This window comes from Myxine glutinosa, chromosome 1, assembly GCF_964187855.1.
Source record: "Myxine glutinosa chromosome 1, kmMyxGlut1.1, whole genome shotgun sequence".
NCBI lineage: Eukaryota > Metazoa > Chordata > Myxini > Myxiniformes > Myxinidae > Myxine > Myxine glutinosa.
Genome location: NC_136261.1, coordinates 358,897,263 through 358,915,242, shown reverse-complemented (window position 1 = coordinate 358,915,242; position 17,980 = coordinate 358,897,263). Strand labels below are relative to the sequence as shown.

Below are 17,980 nucleotides of genomic sequence, written 5' to 3'. Positions count from 1 at the left end.
GTGTCAGCATTCCGGAATGCAGACACATCTCACGTGCCTCGCTCGGTTCGATGCCTGCTCTTTGTGGCTTGACGGGACAGGACGTCCAGCTACTTGCAGTCGGTTTGGGTTTTTCCCTGGTTCGCATTGGTCAAAAACTTCCAATTCACAATTTGGTTATGCCTATGTCCTGAGAGGTATTTGCCCAGTTTATACTTTATATTGAATGCAGTCACAAGAGGCAACTAACAGGGTTGGTGGCAGGAAGGGCCATAAAACATTGGTTCAAAAAGGGGACCAAGGTTTCCGAAAAAGGGCAACCCCTGGTCTGCAAGGAAAAATGGCCTCTAAAGGTGGTTCAATATATTTAATGTAGTCCAAAAATTTCTGATGTTGTGAGGAAGAGGCGTTTGAGATTGGTGGGTCATGTCCTCCTGCACGAAGAAGAAGAAGCAGCAAATAGCGTCCAATTTTGGAAGCCATCAGAAAGGAGAGTTGGTCGGTTGAACCTGACCTTGATTAATATTGTCTGCAGCGACACTGGGCCGCATACGGACAAACTGAAATCCGCCGCAGCTCACAGAGCTGTTTGGGCAAATCTGACATGGTAACTTTGTTCTTTGTCGCTCTGGTTTCTTTTTTTGGTGTTTTGTTTGTGATTGTCTGATCAACATTATGTATAAACAAGTAGTCGTAGTTGTAGTCCTCTCAACACCGTGGTGCCGCACACTGTTTGGTAGGGATCCGTGAAGTGAAAGGACTGCGGTTGGAGGATGATGACAAATTGTCATCTTCCAGGATGACAATTCTCCCATCCACAGAGCACGTGTGGTCGGTCGCCCAATGGTATGAAAAGCATGACACTGATGTTGTCCATATATCATGACCTTCTCAGTCACCAGATCGGAACCCAATCGAGCATTTATGGGATATTCTGGAACGACTCCTGAGACGACGTTTTCCACGTCCATCAACCAGGTGTGAATTGATCGACCTTCTCGTGGAAGAATGGTGCCGCATCCCTCCTGAAGACTTCCAGACGCTGGTGGACTCTCTGCCACAGCGCATACAGGCCGTAGTGGCCCAACATGGTGGCCCAATGCCCTATTAAGTGACTTTACATTGGGGTTTCTATTTTTTGTGCACAACCTGTAATTTGTGAAATCTTATTATAATAGAGGAAACGTATATGGTTTTGTCGCTATGTTTATATGCGACGAAAACGTCGTCTTCTTCAAATAAAATTACCACCCTCTTAATTAACCCTCTTAATTGCGATAAGACTGCTGAGACCCCTCAGACCTTTGACGACCCTTTAATTTCTCCAAGGCCCTTCAGACCACTAAGACCCAAAACACCCTAAAGACCCAAAACACCCAAAAGACACCGAACACCCTTAAGGCGCCGAACACCCTTAAGACGCCGAACACCCTTAAGACGCCGAACACCCTTAAGACACAAAAGCCTCTGAAGATACCAAAGACCCAAAAGACCCAAAAGACACCAAAGACACCAAAGACACCAAAGACACCAAAGAGACCAATGACACAAAAGACCCTAAAGACCCTAAAGACCCAAAACACCTCAAAGACCCAAAATACCCTTAAAGGCCCAGAGGACCCAAAAGACCCTGAAGACCCAAAACACCATGAAGACCCAAAACACCATGAAGACCCAAAAGACACTGAAATGGTCAAAGATGCCTACCCTTCTGAAACGACGTGTGGTGAGGCGTACGGAGCGCGCCGAGTCACGTTAGTACTTTCAACAAGTATCTTTTTCAACAATACTTTCAACAAGTTTTGTTTCAACAAGGGATCCAGCAACTGCTTGGCCCAGAAATAAAACATTTGCTTTCTCCAAGATTAGAATGCCAGGGCATGCCACCCTGGCAATGCGGGATTTGGTGATGACTTCAGACACAGCTCGACTGACTACATTGATATTTAATTAGTCGATTCATTAACCAAGCCCAAAGAACGAGTTTCCAACTCAGCTGAGGCTACGGAGGAGAACATGGATTGCCCTTTGACCTACACCACCCCTATACACCTTTTTACTCCCGCCCACTGCCTTTCGCACCTGGTCAGGCGCCGTCCCCGGAAAGCCTCACACATACACAGGAGCCATCGATATTGCCACGTGTGCATTAAAACAGCGACACGACATCGGCAAATAGCTTCTCACCAATCGGAACACACAACGGCCTGTTGCGCACGATGAAGAAAAACAAACATGGTAGGCGTCACGCACTAAACCTTCCTCGCGGATGGTAATGTTTGATATTTCAATTTTGGAAGGTTTCAAATTTCCAATTGGCACAATGACATCCTGTAATGTGGATAATAACTTCCTGGGTGGATTAACAATTATGTTCCCTTCATTCAGTTGCACCCTGCCCTAATCACCTGTCGGGGAAAGGCATAAACAGCACGATAGTAAAATAATAATAAATCATACATTGAGGAAACCAACAAAGTGAAGTCCACGAAGTTCTAATCTCAGCCACCAATGTGCGACCAAACTATGTATGATGATCCTTGAATGCAAAGCTGCACATTTATTCAATATTAGCGAGAAAAAGCACTCGGTAGAGAGCAAACCCCCACCAGGCTGAACAGTTTGTGTGTTGTGTCCCACCGACAGGCCGGATCCAGATTAGGATCTGAACCAAAATCGAATCGGCTTGTTCTCGTCGCCGAACCAACTCGTCCACCAAGTTTAGTCATAACTCGTCCACAACTTTTTGAAATATCTTGCTACATATTGTTTTTGGCGACTCGATTTTGAAGAATCACTTTGGAATTTAAAAAATTCTCATATCTGGATTTGTATCCGGATCGAACCATTCGTCCTTTTCACACACACCCAACCTGTCCACCGACTTTCGTCCGGATCCGTCCACAACCTTTTAGGACATCGTGCTCACAGACAGACAGACAGATAGATAGACAGAATTGGGTGAAAACATGAGCTGCGTACACCTCAGGTATAAGGGCGTTAAGCATGATAATTGTGATGAAATGTTTATTCAGGAAATGTCCTGGTGAACAGAGGGAAGTGAAAAATATTTAACCAAATAACACAAAACTTTTGGAAGAATGACAATGATACAATCATATCCTGTACAGAAGTGGAATTGTGTGTTTGTACAAGTTCGGGAAATAGCTCACAGTGTCACACACGTTGGGAAGGTGTGGGTGTGCGCCTGTGCCTCTGTGTTTGTGCGTCCCTCCCTTCCTTCGCCTTTTCTCTCTCTCCCATTCCCTCTCCCCCATCTCTCCCCCTCTCTCTCTCCCCCATCCCTCTCTCTCTCTCCCCCATCCCTCTCTCTCTCTCCCCCATCCCTCTCTCTCTCTCCCCCATCCCTCTCTCTCTCTCCCCCATCCCTCTCTCTCTCTCCCCCATCCCTCTCTCTCTCTCCCCCATCTCTCCCCCTCTCTCTCTCCCCCATCCCTCTCTCTCTCTCCCCCATCCCTCTCTCTCTCTCCCCCATCCCTCTCTCTCTCTCCCCCATCCCTCTCTCTCTCTCCCCCATCCCTCTCTCTCTCTCCCCCATCCCTCTCTCTCTCTCTCCCCCATCCCTCTCTCTCTCTCCCCCATCTCTCTCTCTCTCTCTCCCCCATCCCTCTCTCTCCCCCATCCCTCTCTCTCCCCCATCCCTCTCTCCCCCCATCCCTCTCTCTCTCTCCCCCATCCCTCTCTCTCTCTCCCCCATCCCTCTCTCTCTCTCCCCCATCTCTCTCTCCCATCCCTCTCTCTCCCCCTCCCCCATCCCTCTCTCTCTCTCTCCCCCATCCCTCTCTCTCTCTCTCCCCCATCCCTCTCTCTCTCTCCCCCATCCCTCTCTCTCTCTCAGCTTTCCATTGGCATGGGGGCACAATCCTGGACGGGTTGCCTCTCCGACGCAGGATACTCGAATGGACATGGGCATAACTCATTTTGCCAACCCCGGAAGGATGACTTGCTGAGTCGACCCACCCGGTGCTATTTAACGGCACAATAGGGGCTCAAACCCAGGACCCTAAGATTTTAAACTAGCCACCTTAACTGTTAAGACAACACTAGGCTTTGGGGCCTGATGGCCTAACGTAAAATTTCATAAATGCGGAAGAGTACCAAAGTACATTTTGCTCCGTGTTCGCTATATCTTCCATGTTGAGTTCTTGGCAAAGGAAAATCATTCTCTCCTTTTATGCTCGGATCATTTTTGGGTTAAATAAAACAATTTGTCTCTGAGAATGTGGAATCGTAAACTGCATATTAAACACTAGTAGAATTGGTAAAGGAAACTGCTGTTGGCAAACATTCTGGATACCTCCACCAGCGAAGGTGGCCGGAGTTTGTGTTTTCACCTTTGTTTGTTTCTCTGTTTATTTGTGAGCAGGATATCTCAAAAGGTTATGGACGGATTCGAACAGAATTTGATGTACGAGTTGATTAGGTGACCAGAACAAGCCGATTAGAATTTGGTTCGGGTCTGGATTCAGATCCGGCCTATCAGTGGGATACGAAATGTTAGCTGTTCAGCTTGGCGGAGGTGTGCTCTATACCGAATACCGTTCTAGTTACCTCTGCCACAGAAGGTGGATGGAGGTTATGATTTCACCCCTGTCTGTTTGTCTGTTTGTCTGTGAACAAGATATCTCAAAAAAAAATGTGGACGAATTCGGACGAAACTTGTTGGAGATGTTGGATGTGCGACAAGAGCTAATCGATTCGATTTTGATGAAGATCCGGATCCGGCTAGTAGAATTTATTTAAGTGATTCCTCACCATTGCGAGATATGACAAACATAGGGGCAATACCCCTGGCGCTCACCTGGTAGAATAGACAGTATACTGCACCGACTAGAGGTATTTAAAACCAATTTCAATAGTTGCTAGAAGACAGGGCAGCATGTAGAATCATACTGACATAATCATAAGACTTTAAACAAACAAACGAAAAAAAATACCTATTTTGGGGGGGCAACCCCCCCGCCTCCCTCCTATCCCGTGTACCTCCTTAGACCCCAATTTTTCCAATGCCTTGAACAAACATTGGTACATCACAGATGATGAAGGTTGTGGTGAAGATTCATTCAAATTGTGTGTGTAGGTTCTGAGAAAAAAGCAAATACCTATTTTAGGGGGAAAGCCCCCCCCCATAGACCACCTTAGACCCCAATTTTTCCAATGCCTTGAACAAACTTTGGTACATCACAGATGATGAAGGTTGTGGTGAAGATTCATTCAAATTGTGTGTTTAGGTTCTGAGAAAAAAGCAAATACCTATTTTAGGGGGCAAGCCCCCCCATAGACCACCTTAGACCCCAATTTTTCCAATGCCTTGAACAAACTTTGGTACATCACAGATGATGAAGGTTGTGGTGAAGATTCATTCAAATTGTGTGTGTAGGTTCTGAGAAAAAAGCAAATACCTATTTTGGGGGGCAAGCCCCCCCCATAGACCACCTTAGACCCCGATTTTTTAAATGCCAGGAACAAACTTTGGTACATCACAGATGATGAAGGTTGTGGTGAAGATTCATTCAAATTGTGTGTGTAGGTTCTGAGAAAAAAGCAAATACCTATTTTGTGGGGCAAGCCCCCCCATAGACAACCTTAGACCCCGATTGTTTAAATGCCAGGAACAAACTGGTACATCACAGCTGATGAAGGTTGTGGTCAAGTTTCATCAGAATTGCATGTGTAGTTTCTGAGAAAATACCTATTTTGGGGGTCAACTCCCCTGTAGATCCCCAAAGGGGCAGATTTTTTTTTTAATGCCATGAACAAACATTGGTACATCACGGGCGGTAGAGTGAGGCATTGGTAGAGACATTGGTAGAGAGAGAGAGAGAGAGAGAGAAACTGGAGTTTGCCAAAACACACCTGAACAAGCCAAAATCCTTCTGGGAGAATGTCCCATGGACAGATGAGACCGAATTCGAGCTTTTTTGTAAAGCACATCATCTCTATGTTTACAGAAAACAAAAGGAAGCTTTCAAAGAAAAGAACACCTTCCCTACAGTCAAACATGGAGGAGGTTCAGTGATGTTTTGGGGTTGCTGTGCTGCCTCTGGCACTAGATGCTTTGAATGTGTGCATGGCATCATGAAATCAGGAGATTACCAAGGCATTTTGGAGCACAATGTTCAACACAGTGTCAGAAAGTTTGGTCTCCGTTGAAGGTCATGGGTCTTGCAGCAGGACAATGACCCCAAACACACTTCAAAAAGCACCCAGGAATGGTTCAAGATAAAACTCTGGACTGTTCTGAAGTGGCCAGAAATTAGTCCAGATTTAAATCCTATTGAACACCTGTGGGGAGATCTGAAAACAGCAGTTGGGAGAAGGCACCCTTCAAATCTGGGAGAACTGGAGCAGTTTGCACAAGAAGAGTGGGTCAAACTGCCAGTAGAGAGGTCTAGGAAGCTCATTCATGGCTATAGGAAGCGCTTGACTGCAGTTATTTTGTGTCTGTGCTACCAAATATTAAGTCGAGGGTGTCAATAATTTTGTCAATGCCATTTCTTTTTCTTTTCTGATTTAAAAGGATATATTAAGTTCTGAATCAAAAACAAAGGTTCTGAAATATTAACAGTGAAATAAAGAATTGTGGAGACCAAATACTTTTGTCAATTTCAACTTATTTTTCGAGAAAATGTTATTTGAAAAAAGTGCAAGGGTGCCAATATTTTTGACCGCGACTGTATTTTGGGGAGTCAAACCTGGACCCACTTTGACACCCCGTAGACCCCCAAAGGGGCAGATTTTGTTTTTAACACCGTGAACAAACATCGTGAACAAACTTCATCCCGGGTGATGAAGGTTGTGGTAAAGTTTGATCGAAATAGTGTGTGTAGTTTCAGAGGACAAAGCAAATTCCTATTTGGGGGGAGGGGGTCATACCTGGATCCACTTTGACCCCCGGTAGACGCCCTGACAACCTTCTTTTTTTCTTTTTTTTTAATACCGCGAACAAACTTTAGTCACAAAACAACAAAAAACATTTGTGCCAAATTTGGTCGCAATCCCATCAGCGGTTTCGGAGAAGAAGTTTCAAGTGTTTACAGACTGACGGACTGATGGACTGAAGGACGGACGACGCGCCATCGCATGAAGCTCCCCCGAACTTCGTTCCAGGTGAACTAAAAAACGATATCTAGCAGGATATCTCAGAGTTGTGGACGGATTTTGGTAAAGATCTGAATATGAATTCGGATATGTGAATTATTTAATTTTTCATGTGATTCTTTGCCATTGGGAGATGGGGCCAAAAACGATACATTGCAGGATATCTCAAAACGTTATGGATGGATTTGGACGAAACTTGGTGGACAGGTTAGGTGTATGATAAGACCGAATCGATTCGATTTTGGTATAGATCTGAATATGGATTCGGATATGAGAATTATTTAATTTTTCAAGTGATTCTTTGCCATTGGGAGATGGGGCCAAAAACAATACATTGCGGGATATCTCAAAAAGTTGTGGACGGATTTGGACGAAACTTGGTGGACAGATTGGGTGTATGATAAGACCGAATCGATTCGATTTTGGTAAAGATCTGAATATGGATTGGGATACGAGAATTTTTTTTTTTAAAGTGATTATTCACCAATATTTAAGTAGTAAAAAATATGCAAATATTTAAAAAAAATTAAATTACAAATATTTTTAAATTATATTTAAATTTTTTATACTATTTAATATAATATAAAATATAAAGCCTGAAATATTTAAGAAGTAGTGGACTGGTTATGACTAAACTTGGTGGACGAGCTGGTAAGGAGACCAGAACAAGCCGATTAGATTTTGGTTCAGGTCCAAATCCAGATCCGGCTTATCAGTGGATACAAAACATAAACATAAACTGTTCAGCCTGGTGGAGGTATGCGCGCGCTCTACCATGTCCCGATCTAGTTATGTCTGTCTTCGTACCACAATAATACTCATTTGCATTTGCTGTAGAGTTTCTTTCTTTATTGAACAGTTTGGGCTCATTTGATGCCATAAATGTCATATTTGGATGCCTGGATTCTTGATTTTTCTCAAGAACGTGATGGGCGGATTTACCAATTTCCCCAAAAGTTGGTGGCAGGGTGGGTGAATCCGTCGGATCTGTTGCCCCTGCAACGTCGATCTGGTTGATGAATGCAAAAATAATATTTTCCTCTCAAATTGTGGTTGTGTTTCCTCACGTGCGGTGAAGGTAACTGTGCAAACTGTGCTTTCTGTTGCGTGCTTGGATTGAGATTAGGTGGCTGGAATTTCCTGTCCAGGACAGTCTATGTATGTATGTATGATAAGGCTTTGTTATCTATGCTTGTAGCACTTGTTCTTGAAAGACAGTTGGGGTTTTCATCGCTTTGAATTTAAACTGCCGTGTGTATTACATCCTGGATGTTTGTCTTTTGGATCAAAAGTCAAGCGTATACATCTATATTACGCAGGTGTGTTTTGTTTAAAACCTGTTAACCTTTTAATGGGGTTTTAACGCTCTGTTGGAGCGCTCTTTGAATTTGTTGGAACCGTGATCTCCTCGCCCAGACATCTCGAATCTCCTCTCCTGGACCAGCTCTACACAAGGACCCCAGATGAGCTCCTTACGTCTGTCATTCACAGAACCACTGATTATGTCTCTCTTCATCATGGCCATGGACTTCATTAGTCCGTAGATTTCCATGGCTTTGCACACGTACTGGTATTCTTGCCGGTATTGTCATTCGTATCGCCTTTAAATTGTATTTTCTGGCCCTTTTGACTTGTCTGTCGCAGCCGTCTCCAGTTCTGCACGCGCTCCTTCAAAAAACATTTCTTCCTGTCCAGGACAGTCCATGTGTGTATGATGAGGCTTGGTTATCTATGCCAAGATAACCAAACCTTGAAAAAACCTTGATCTTTTCTACCCCCGTTAATTCACCCCACATCCACTTTTCTGAGATACCGACTTCTTTCCTGGAAGTCCTAGCTGTGTCCGGTTATTATCTATACTAGGGCGTGCCCGCACGTACGGGCACGCCCGTACGTGCTTGCCCGTACGTGCGTGCAAAAAAACATGCGTGCAAACAACAACAACAAAAAAAAACTTTGAAACCACGTGGCAGTAACGACCACAGAACCCCCCCCTCTATTTACATGAAATGGTTTGGTCCATTCGCAACGACCACAGAACCCCCCCCCCCCCCTCTATTTACATGAAATGGTTTGGTCCATTCGCAAAGCCAAAGCGAACGGCTTGCGAGTACGGTGACCATACCTTGGGAACCACTTGTCCGATTAATTTCAAACCTTGAAAAGGCACATCCTCGGGTCCCCAGCAATATACCTGGCAAGTTTCAAGTATATCGGACCGGTAGTTGTCGAGAAACAGCGGTCGCATACATACATACATACATACAGACAGACAGACAGACACACACACACACAGAGATTACTGGAATTATAGATAGATAATAATAGCGTAAGGACTCTACCTTGTTATCCCTTTTACGCCGCACCCAGTGACCCGATGCCCACGGCACTAATGGATTTACGATCTACGAACCGCGCTCTTTGTTTATCACGTAAAGCCATACTCGAAAAATCTGAATTAGCCGACGTTGGGGCCCAAAAGCATCCGATTAACTGCCGATACGACGCCATCGTATTGGCGTCTGCTGGGCGAAGGCGAAGCAAGCCGTCCGCTGATTGGACAGGCGAAGGCGAAAGCAAGCCGTCCACTGAGTGGACAATCCAGAGCATGCATTTGTCCCGGTGTCGGCGATCGTTGTTCATATACGCACTCTTCATTCTCATCTTTCTTCCTAACTCTTACTCGGACAAGCAAATCCCCTATGCCATCCATAATGGTACACTCTATCCATACACCACATCCTCCCTTCCGTGGATGTTCCACGGGTTTCGGCTAGTCTATATAATAATAGCGTAAGGACTCGACTTATCCCTTTTACGCCGCACCCAGTGACCCGATGCCCACGGCACTAATGGATTTACGATCTACGAACCGCGCTCTTTGTTTATCACGTACAGGCATACTCGAAAAATCTGAATTAGCCGACGTTGGGGCCCAAAAGCATCCGTTTAACTGCCGATACGACGCCATCTTACGAAGCCATCGTATTGGCGTCTGCTGGGCGAAGGCGACAGCAAGCCGTCCACTGAGTGGACAATCCCAGAGTGGTGCTATGCTGATTCCTATTACGAATCCATTCATTTTTCAAAAGTATATCGTAGCGTTGTCATTTAAGTAGATTGCAATAAATACGTTGTTCATATACGCACTCTTCATTCTCATCTTTCTTCCTAACTCTTACTCGGACAAGCAAATCCCCTATGCCATCAATAATGGTACACTCTATCCATACACCACATCCTCCCTTCCGTGGATGTTCCACGGGTTTCGGCTAGTTATTATTATTATTTTTACTCCGTCAGTTTTTTTTTTTTTTTTTAAATACTCGATGTCCGTTATTTTATTTTTTTTGTCATTAATCTTGGCTCTTACACGAGCCTCGATCTTGTATACAAAAAGCCTCAAATCTTCCGTCTCTGCAGGGTGAACCTGTCTCCCCATCTTCCTTTTCCTATTTCCCCTTTAATTTTTCCCATTTCTCAGAAACTTGTTCCCGCACCTCGTAATCTCCAGCCTGTCTGTGAGCTATTTTGTATGTCGTCGCACTTTGTCTCTACTGGTTCCTCTTGTCTGAATCGTTGTGCAGATTTTAATGCTTGTAACCCACCCTCCCTCGACTAACTTCCTTGTTACCCTTGCCAGGGGAGAGGGTATTGCATTTGAGTCCGTTTGTTTGTCTGTTACTTATGAAAATCGAAGATTTTTCAAGTATATTGGTTGGTCTTGTGCGTTATTCTGTCTGTTTGTCTGTTTGTCTGTTTGTATGTCACTAGCATGAACTTCAGGATGAGCAGTAGTGGGTAATGCTGGAAGGGGCCATTCATTCTATCTGAGGTGGTTTGTGCATGTTGGTGATTGTTGGTGTTGGTGATCGCCTACAGGTCACAATTTTCAACCGATCTTCACGAAACTTCACCAAATGGTAGAGTTGGTAGAGAGTTGGTCATAAGCAAGAAGCCTATTTTTGGGGGGTCAAAAGGTTAATAGGTCAACATAGGACAAAGGTCACTAACTTTGTCAAGTTTCTAAAATCCTCAATTTTCATCAGATTGACATGAAATATTAAGAGGATTTGCATATCTGGTCACTTCATTCAAACACCAAGTATTTTTGAGGTCAACATAGGCCAAAAGGTCAACATAGACCACATTTCTAAAATCCTCAATTTTCATCCGATTGACTTGAAATATTAAGAGGATTTGTATATCTGGTCACTTCATTCAAACACCCAATATTTTTGAGGTCTACAAAGGCCAAGTTTCTAAAATCCTCAATTTTCATCCGATTGACTTGAAATTTGAAGAGGATTTGAATCCCACGTCACTGAATTCAACCACCAATTATTTTTGAGGTCATCATAGGCCAACAACTTATTTTAGGGATTTCGCAAGTATCGTGCTCTGCACGACATATTTCTTGTTTGCTTGTTTGTTTATTTGACCGCACAGAATGAATATGATTTTCTCTGCAACCGTTGGTCTGATTGACACGAAATTTTCACCATAGGTGCACCTCCTGTAGAATGTTTTGACAAGTATGACGTCATAGGTCACGTGGTACAGGCGCCATCTTGGAAAAACCGAAAAAATTTGCACCTCTATCTCAAGCAAAGCAAAGCGCTGCATAGAATTTTTTTTTGAGACATGGCTCATTGTAAAGAACTCTCCATGGGGAATAAGATGTGTTAATGATTGTCATAGGTGCCTCCACTATGATGTCATAATTTGACGAGTACAAAACTTCATATGATCAGGATGAAGTTTATTGAGCGTCATCTCGGGATAAATTGGTGGAGAAAAAGTATATGATGACTTCATCGGTCACGTGGTTCTGCCGCCATATTTGTTTTAACGCAAAAGCCTTAAAAACCACTAAAATCACGTCCTGGCGAGGGTCTGCAATCTCTGATTGCTCTTTGTTATTTACCATATGTCTCTTTTAGTTTTCGCTTTTCTATGCACATTGCCTCTGTAATTCATATTAACCTTGTCCAATGAAGTCGTAGACACTCTCTCTGACCGGATAAAAACACAGAGCTCTGTTCGACAATCATTGAGGTCCGATCTTTACGACGTTTTCCTTTTATGACGCACATTTCTGCGATCAGAGAGAATATTCTGAATGGTGATAATCTCGCGTTTGGAAAATAAGCATGCAATGTGGCAAACGACTTTCCTGCTGGTTTAGGAATCTGTAAGTGACTGCGGTGTTGTCTTGCTGGAGTCCTTGGAACTGTCGAGGAACTGGCAAATTGCGAAATAAATTGTGTTGCTTAACAAATGCTGAGACTTTCCTGTCATGTCGGCCAAGTTGCTCGATGCCGATGAGAGCTGCATATAAACTTGAGGCTTGTCTTACTGACCCTTAGGAGGCGATTATGGAGGACCTGATGTTTGATAGTCTTCAACAGCCATTGCTGACTTTGCTCGGAGTGCTGGAAGGAGAGATCCAGGCTCGGGACCTCGCACTGGACGTTATCCGGGTACGTACGTTTCATTGTAATACTCATTCAAATTAAAAAAAAAAATTGATCCCCAGTGTTCACCATGACCCCACTGGGAGCCAACAGCTCTATTTTCAATACTGGAAAGCAATGTGGTGCTTTTTTGAAAGTAATTTAGATTACCGTCCACTCGGGCTGGGCAATGGCTCGATACGATTGGCTCAATAAGACATTGAAAAAACATCATCAACGCAACACAACATTTTTCAAATTGTCGATATATTTATTGACATCCGGTAATGGGAACAGAGGTGTGTGGTATCGTAAACCGAAAATTTTGAGACGTATTTTCATTAATTTAAATAAGAATATCGACATGAAAGACTCATTTAAAAAAAAATCAAAACACGATAGCCCAATTAAAAAAGAAGATCAACACCATTCTTTCTTGCCTTTCATGTGAATGATGAGAAAACTTCACCCCCTCTCAGTTGCCAGTTCTCCTGCATCATCAGGGTCTTCCGTTGAGGACCCTGAGCCGGTGCCTGAGAAGGAGTGGGCCTATTTTGACTGGTACCATCACCACAACTGAACTCGACTCTAACCCCATGTAGGAGAGTTTTTAATCAAGATGGCGAAGTATGCATACAAAAAGCGCTGCCCCCAAACATGCTGCTCTCAGAGCAACAAACACTATATTCAAACACAACACTCACCCCCACCTCCACTCCTCTCCAACCATCATGGTCAATGTGCATTTTATCCCCCCACACACCCATCGTGAACAAAGAAAAAGCTTTAAAGAAATACATAAGCACAGGACGGGTGAAGTGGTGGACGTCGGGATGATGTGCACTTCTGTAGAGGCCTATGCTAGCGCTAGACGTAATATCGCAATGACTTCTGGGCAACAAGAGCATGGCAAGTGGAGAGATGGACGGATAAATCCGGTGACTTTAATATCGATGTCGTGCCACAGCTTCTTCGCCACTCTGCAAAAGTGCAATTAATGTTCAAAATTACCCATTATGATGTTGTGTTTGTAAGCAAATGACACAAACACTACTTTCAATGAGAGCACACGGAAGTGTTTACATCCATTTCAGGACAGAATACATGGCGATAAACAGCTATATCTTCGAGCTATTGCACAGTGGCTCATCATTAGGATTGTACATTTAAACATTGATGTAAACATCACTAGCTATCACCGCCGGGTGGTTGCGCTACATTAGCATAAGTGATTGCGCAATGTCGATATCTCACTAGATCGTTGATATTTGAAGGGACGCTAATCGACTAACAAAAATCGAAGGGAGGCACAGAGCGCCCCTCCCTTCATATAAGTGATCGTTTCTCTGTGTGCAGCTTTTACATGGGGACTGAAAAAAATTTCTCGGCTTCTACTGGACGAAATTGGCTGCAAATTTCATTAGTAAATGCTTTGTACGTCGAGGTAATATGTTCCAAATTTAAGCAACGTCTGTTTCTGCATTCTTGAGTTTTATTTCGAAAACTCTCGAACTCACTTTGGTGTCCGTCCGTCCGTCCATCCGCCCAAAATGTGTTGATGCTCATATCTCAAGGGCTATACATTGAAACTAGCTGAAACTTGGAATATACATCGGCCAATAGGTCTAGTTAATGGCTTTCAAAACGAATTCCACCGAAGTGCCATAGTTTTTGCTTTAAAAATAAATATATATAAATATACATAAATAAATATCTAATATATATGTATGTATATATATATATATATATATGTATGTGTATATATATATATATATATATATATATATATATATATATATATATATATATATATATATATATATATATATATATATATATATATATATATAGTTGCGGTTCTGAGTGTAAATATAACATCATTAAAGGTTAAAGGTTTGCCCCATAGTTAGTCCACAAGCAACACGTAGGCCACCTTAGAACATTAGTTATGTCATAGTATGTGTGAGGATAAGGCCATTTCCACTAGTGATACCTGCGTTGTGTAAAATAAATAAGCTTCGGTCCCGTTCATTTTGCGGCTACCCTCCAATCCACCTCGTTTGCCAACAGCGTTCGCTGCCCTTAGGTTTTGACTCAAAACCAGCCAAATGCCATGAGGTAGGCCTGGAAAGGGGGAGGAGCGTGAGGAAGAGGTGTGGCCGCATCAAGCAGCACGTCAGAAGGTGGTGACGGTGAGGGCAACGACCAACCAGGGCTCGGTGGGCATGGCTTAAGAGGGCATGGTAAGGGCGCATCTAGCAAGTGCTGGAAGGTTCGCTGAAAAGGCTATATAAGCGTGCGCACAAAGCCCTTGAGAGGTCTTACGCAACAGCGCTCGTGCAACAGGACTTAGAGGGAGCTTGTGCTGAAAAGGACTGCGCGGAGACGTCTGATTGTATGAGGAATGCAGCGGATATGCGCTTTGTATGAGGACGTATGCTATTGAACTTGCATTGGGGAGCGCCTATTGAGCCTGTATTGGGAGCGCATATAGCCCGGTTCATCTAATACGTACGCGACCGTGGTCGCCAGTAACCGCCCAGCCAGCCTACCTTTCGCCCCGCATTTAACCCCGTAATTGTCCGCTCCGCGTCAACGACCCGTGGGGAGCTTCTGCCACCCTGACCATCTGCTTCGCGGTACGAGTCGGGGACCGGAGTGAAACTGCCTGGACGCCATCATCCCTGGACCATCAACCCGACCATCTACATCCCCGTGTGAGTGTGTCTGAGAGTGAAACGGGTCCGTGTCCTGGGATACGTTAAGACTGTATTAAGCTGCACTGTGTGTTCTTTTTCTCCTTCCTGTACAAATTGTAAATAAATCTGTTCTTCCTTGTTTCTTTCCTAATTCGACCGTATCAGTCATTTCCTCCATTGGGTAAGCATGGCACGATTCGGAACCGCTCAGATCGGGTTTAGTTCTTGTTAACGGCTCGGATCACGGTTCGCTATCGCTCGGCGTTTCCACTTATAACCGTGATTCAGGCGGGGTTTATTTCCTTGCTTCCTGGCCGGCGTTGGTACTTAGGTAATAGGAATTCGGCTTACCACCCTATTCAACGCCGTCCGGAAGGAACGTCATAGCCCCAGATCGCGTCGGCTAGTAAAAGACAAGAGGACTAATCCCCCCTTGGTAAGGGGAAAGGCCGACGAGGAGATCTGCAACAATTGGTAGTCAGGAGTGGGGATTTGGAACCTGGGACTAAATTTTTAGACCAAATTTTGGACACCAATTTTGCATATTGGCCGCAACAATTGGTGTCAGTGAAGTGGGATTGGACCCGAAGTGCCTAACGCACTTCAAATTACGAGCGGCCGAAATTTTATTACAATCCAAATTGAAATCGTGCCATGGCTAGTCAAGACGGTCGGATGCCGGTGAGGGAAATGGAGGAGGTAGAATCAACCCAGGACCCCCGGGAAGAATTGGGAGAAATGGAGGATGCAATCGATGAGGGTGAGGGTGAGGGTGCAGCAGTAGGGGTGGCAGGCGAAGAAAATGGCGGCGCCTCGCACATGGCGGCGGAAGCCGAGCCCGTGGTGGCAGCTAGGGCCGCTGTGCAAATCGGATTTGACCTTAGACTATTCCTGACCCAACTGGATGCAAAAATGGACAAATCGAGGGAAGAAATGAAAGAAGGGTTAAATCATATGGAAAACAAAATGGGGGGCCAAATGAAGGAAATGGGGGGCCAATTGAAGGACATGGGTGGCCAAATGAAAAATGAAAGAGGGGTTAGTGGGGATGGAAAACAGGATGGCCACCCAAGATAATCAAATGGAAGGAATGAAGGACGGGTTAAAAGGGTGTGGTAACAGAATGGGAGGCCAAATAAAAGAGATGGGGAAAGACATTGACCGCAGGTCGGGCGGGAAGGGCACATTGGTACGCGACGAGGTAACGTGATTTGAGAAACGCGGGAAGAGCGAGCCTGAGCAGGGCACAATTAAAATGACCGAGGGTATAGAAATCGCGACACGAGGTATGGGAAAGCCGACGGCCGCTGAAGTAGAAGAGAAAATTTTATTAGCGCTGGCGGTCGTCGCGGAAAAAGAAAATGAAATAATTATAATCGAAATTGGGGCCGAAGAGACGGCAGACTTAGAAAATATATCGGAGGAAGAAATGGAATATGTACAAAGTCTGCATTCGCATTGTGATGTCGTGCTGCCTAACCAAAATGAAAGTTTGCAGATGCGGTTAGAGGAGAAAAGAATCCCGAAGGTGAGTAGGGCTGTGTATGGCGCGAAAGTGTTTGGCGCGAAAGCATTTTTCGCGCGCTCGGGATTCCGACGTCAACCGGGCGCTCGCGGAAGGTCCGTGGTGCGCTGTGTGAAAGTGAATGGTGCGCGTGTGCGAACTGCGCCGGAGCACGAGTATGAAACAGAGTGAGTGCACAATGGAGTGTGTGTGGGAAGAGTGTGTTGAAACGGAGTGTGGAACGGGGTGCGACACAGAGTGTGAGATGGTTGAGGAGAGTGTGCGGGAGTGCACACCAGAGCGCGTGATTGGGTGTGCAATAGAGTGCACACCCGGGAGTGTTACAGAGTACGTAACAAAAGAGTGCGCCAGGATGTGTGCGAGCGGTGTGAGTGCGCCTGAGTGGTGTGCACCGGAGTGTGCGGAGAACGAGTGTGCACAAGAAAGTGCAATAACGCCATGCAGGGGGTGTATGGGAGGCGCTGGAGCGCCGGGATGTGTGAGTATGGGAAGGGTCGCGTGGTGTGAGAATGCGACTCGGGCATCGACGCGGACCGGGGCAGCGTTTAGCGCGACGTACAGCCGAAGCGAGCTCTCAGGGCGTGGTGTTCTTTGTGTGCTGCGGGGGCCGGCGGGGATCGTTGCCGCGGTGGCGTGCACGATTCGGGCCGGGTCCCGCCCTGTATGGTCGGTGCCGTGCAGTGGCGCAAGGGGAAAATGGCACGTTTCCGGGGGAGGAAGGCCAGGTTGGACCTTCGCCCCCTGGCAGGCGCGGTGCTCCGGCCGGGCGAGGTTGGGTCATCGTGCCGGGGACCGAAAGGCCCTGCGCCTGGATGGCGCCTGGAACCTCGGCCCAAGCATGCCTCCTCCTCCCCAGAATCGAAAATGCAGGACGGACGCAACCAACAGGAGACTGACCACCCGCATGCATTGCTTGGCTTTGCGAAGCCGAGCTGCGAGAATGTATTCCCACCCGACGAGGCTCAAGAGTAGTGGACGATTAGTAATGGCAGTAGTGATGGCGAATGGTAGCTTTACCATTCACCTCACATTCTATTGGGGCACATGAGCTTTAGATTATGGGGTGGCAGTGAAAACTAGCTGAGGGCGGGCGAGGATAATTGTTAGGGATTTAGAAAGATGACCATGGGAGACTGAGATTTAAGTAGAGACATTGATACAAGTGGAGGGGACGTAGAGAGATTAGAAGGATGATAATG

The 17,980-nt window shown here is 45.3% G+C and overlaps 1 protein-coding gene across 4 annotated transcripts in view; it reads left to right on the top strand.

The window, feature by feature from the left end:
* The window catches only part of LOC137414052 (cortactin-binding protein 2), an 81,654-nt gene that overhangs the window by 5,180 nt on the left and 58,494 nt on the right, over window positions 1-17,980 (top strand). For all 4 annotated transcript variants that reach the window (XM_068099516.2, XM_068099539.2, XM_078769967.1 and 1 more), the window contains exon 2: window positions 12,471-12,584. In XM_068099516.2, the coding sequence (XP_067955617.2) occupies window positions 12,471-12,584 (114 nt within the window). The remainder of the gene's footprint in view (window positions 1-12,470; window positions 12,585-17,980) is intronic.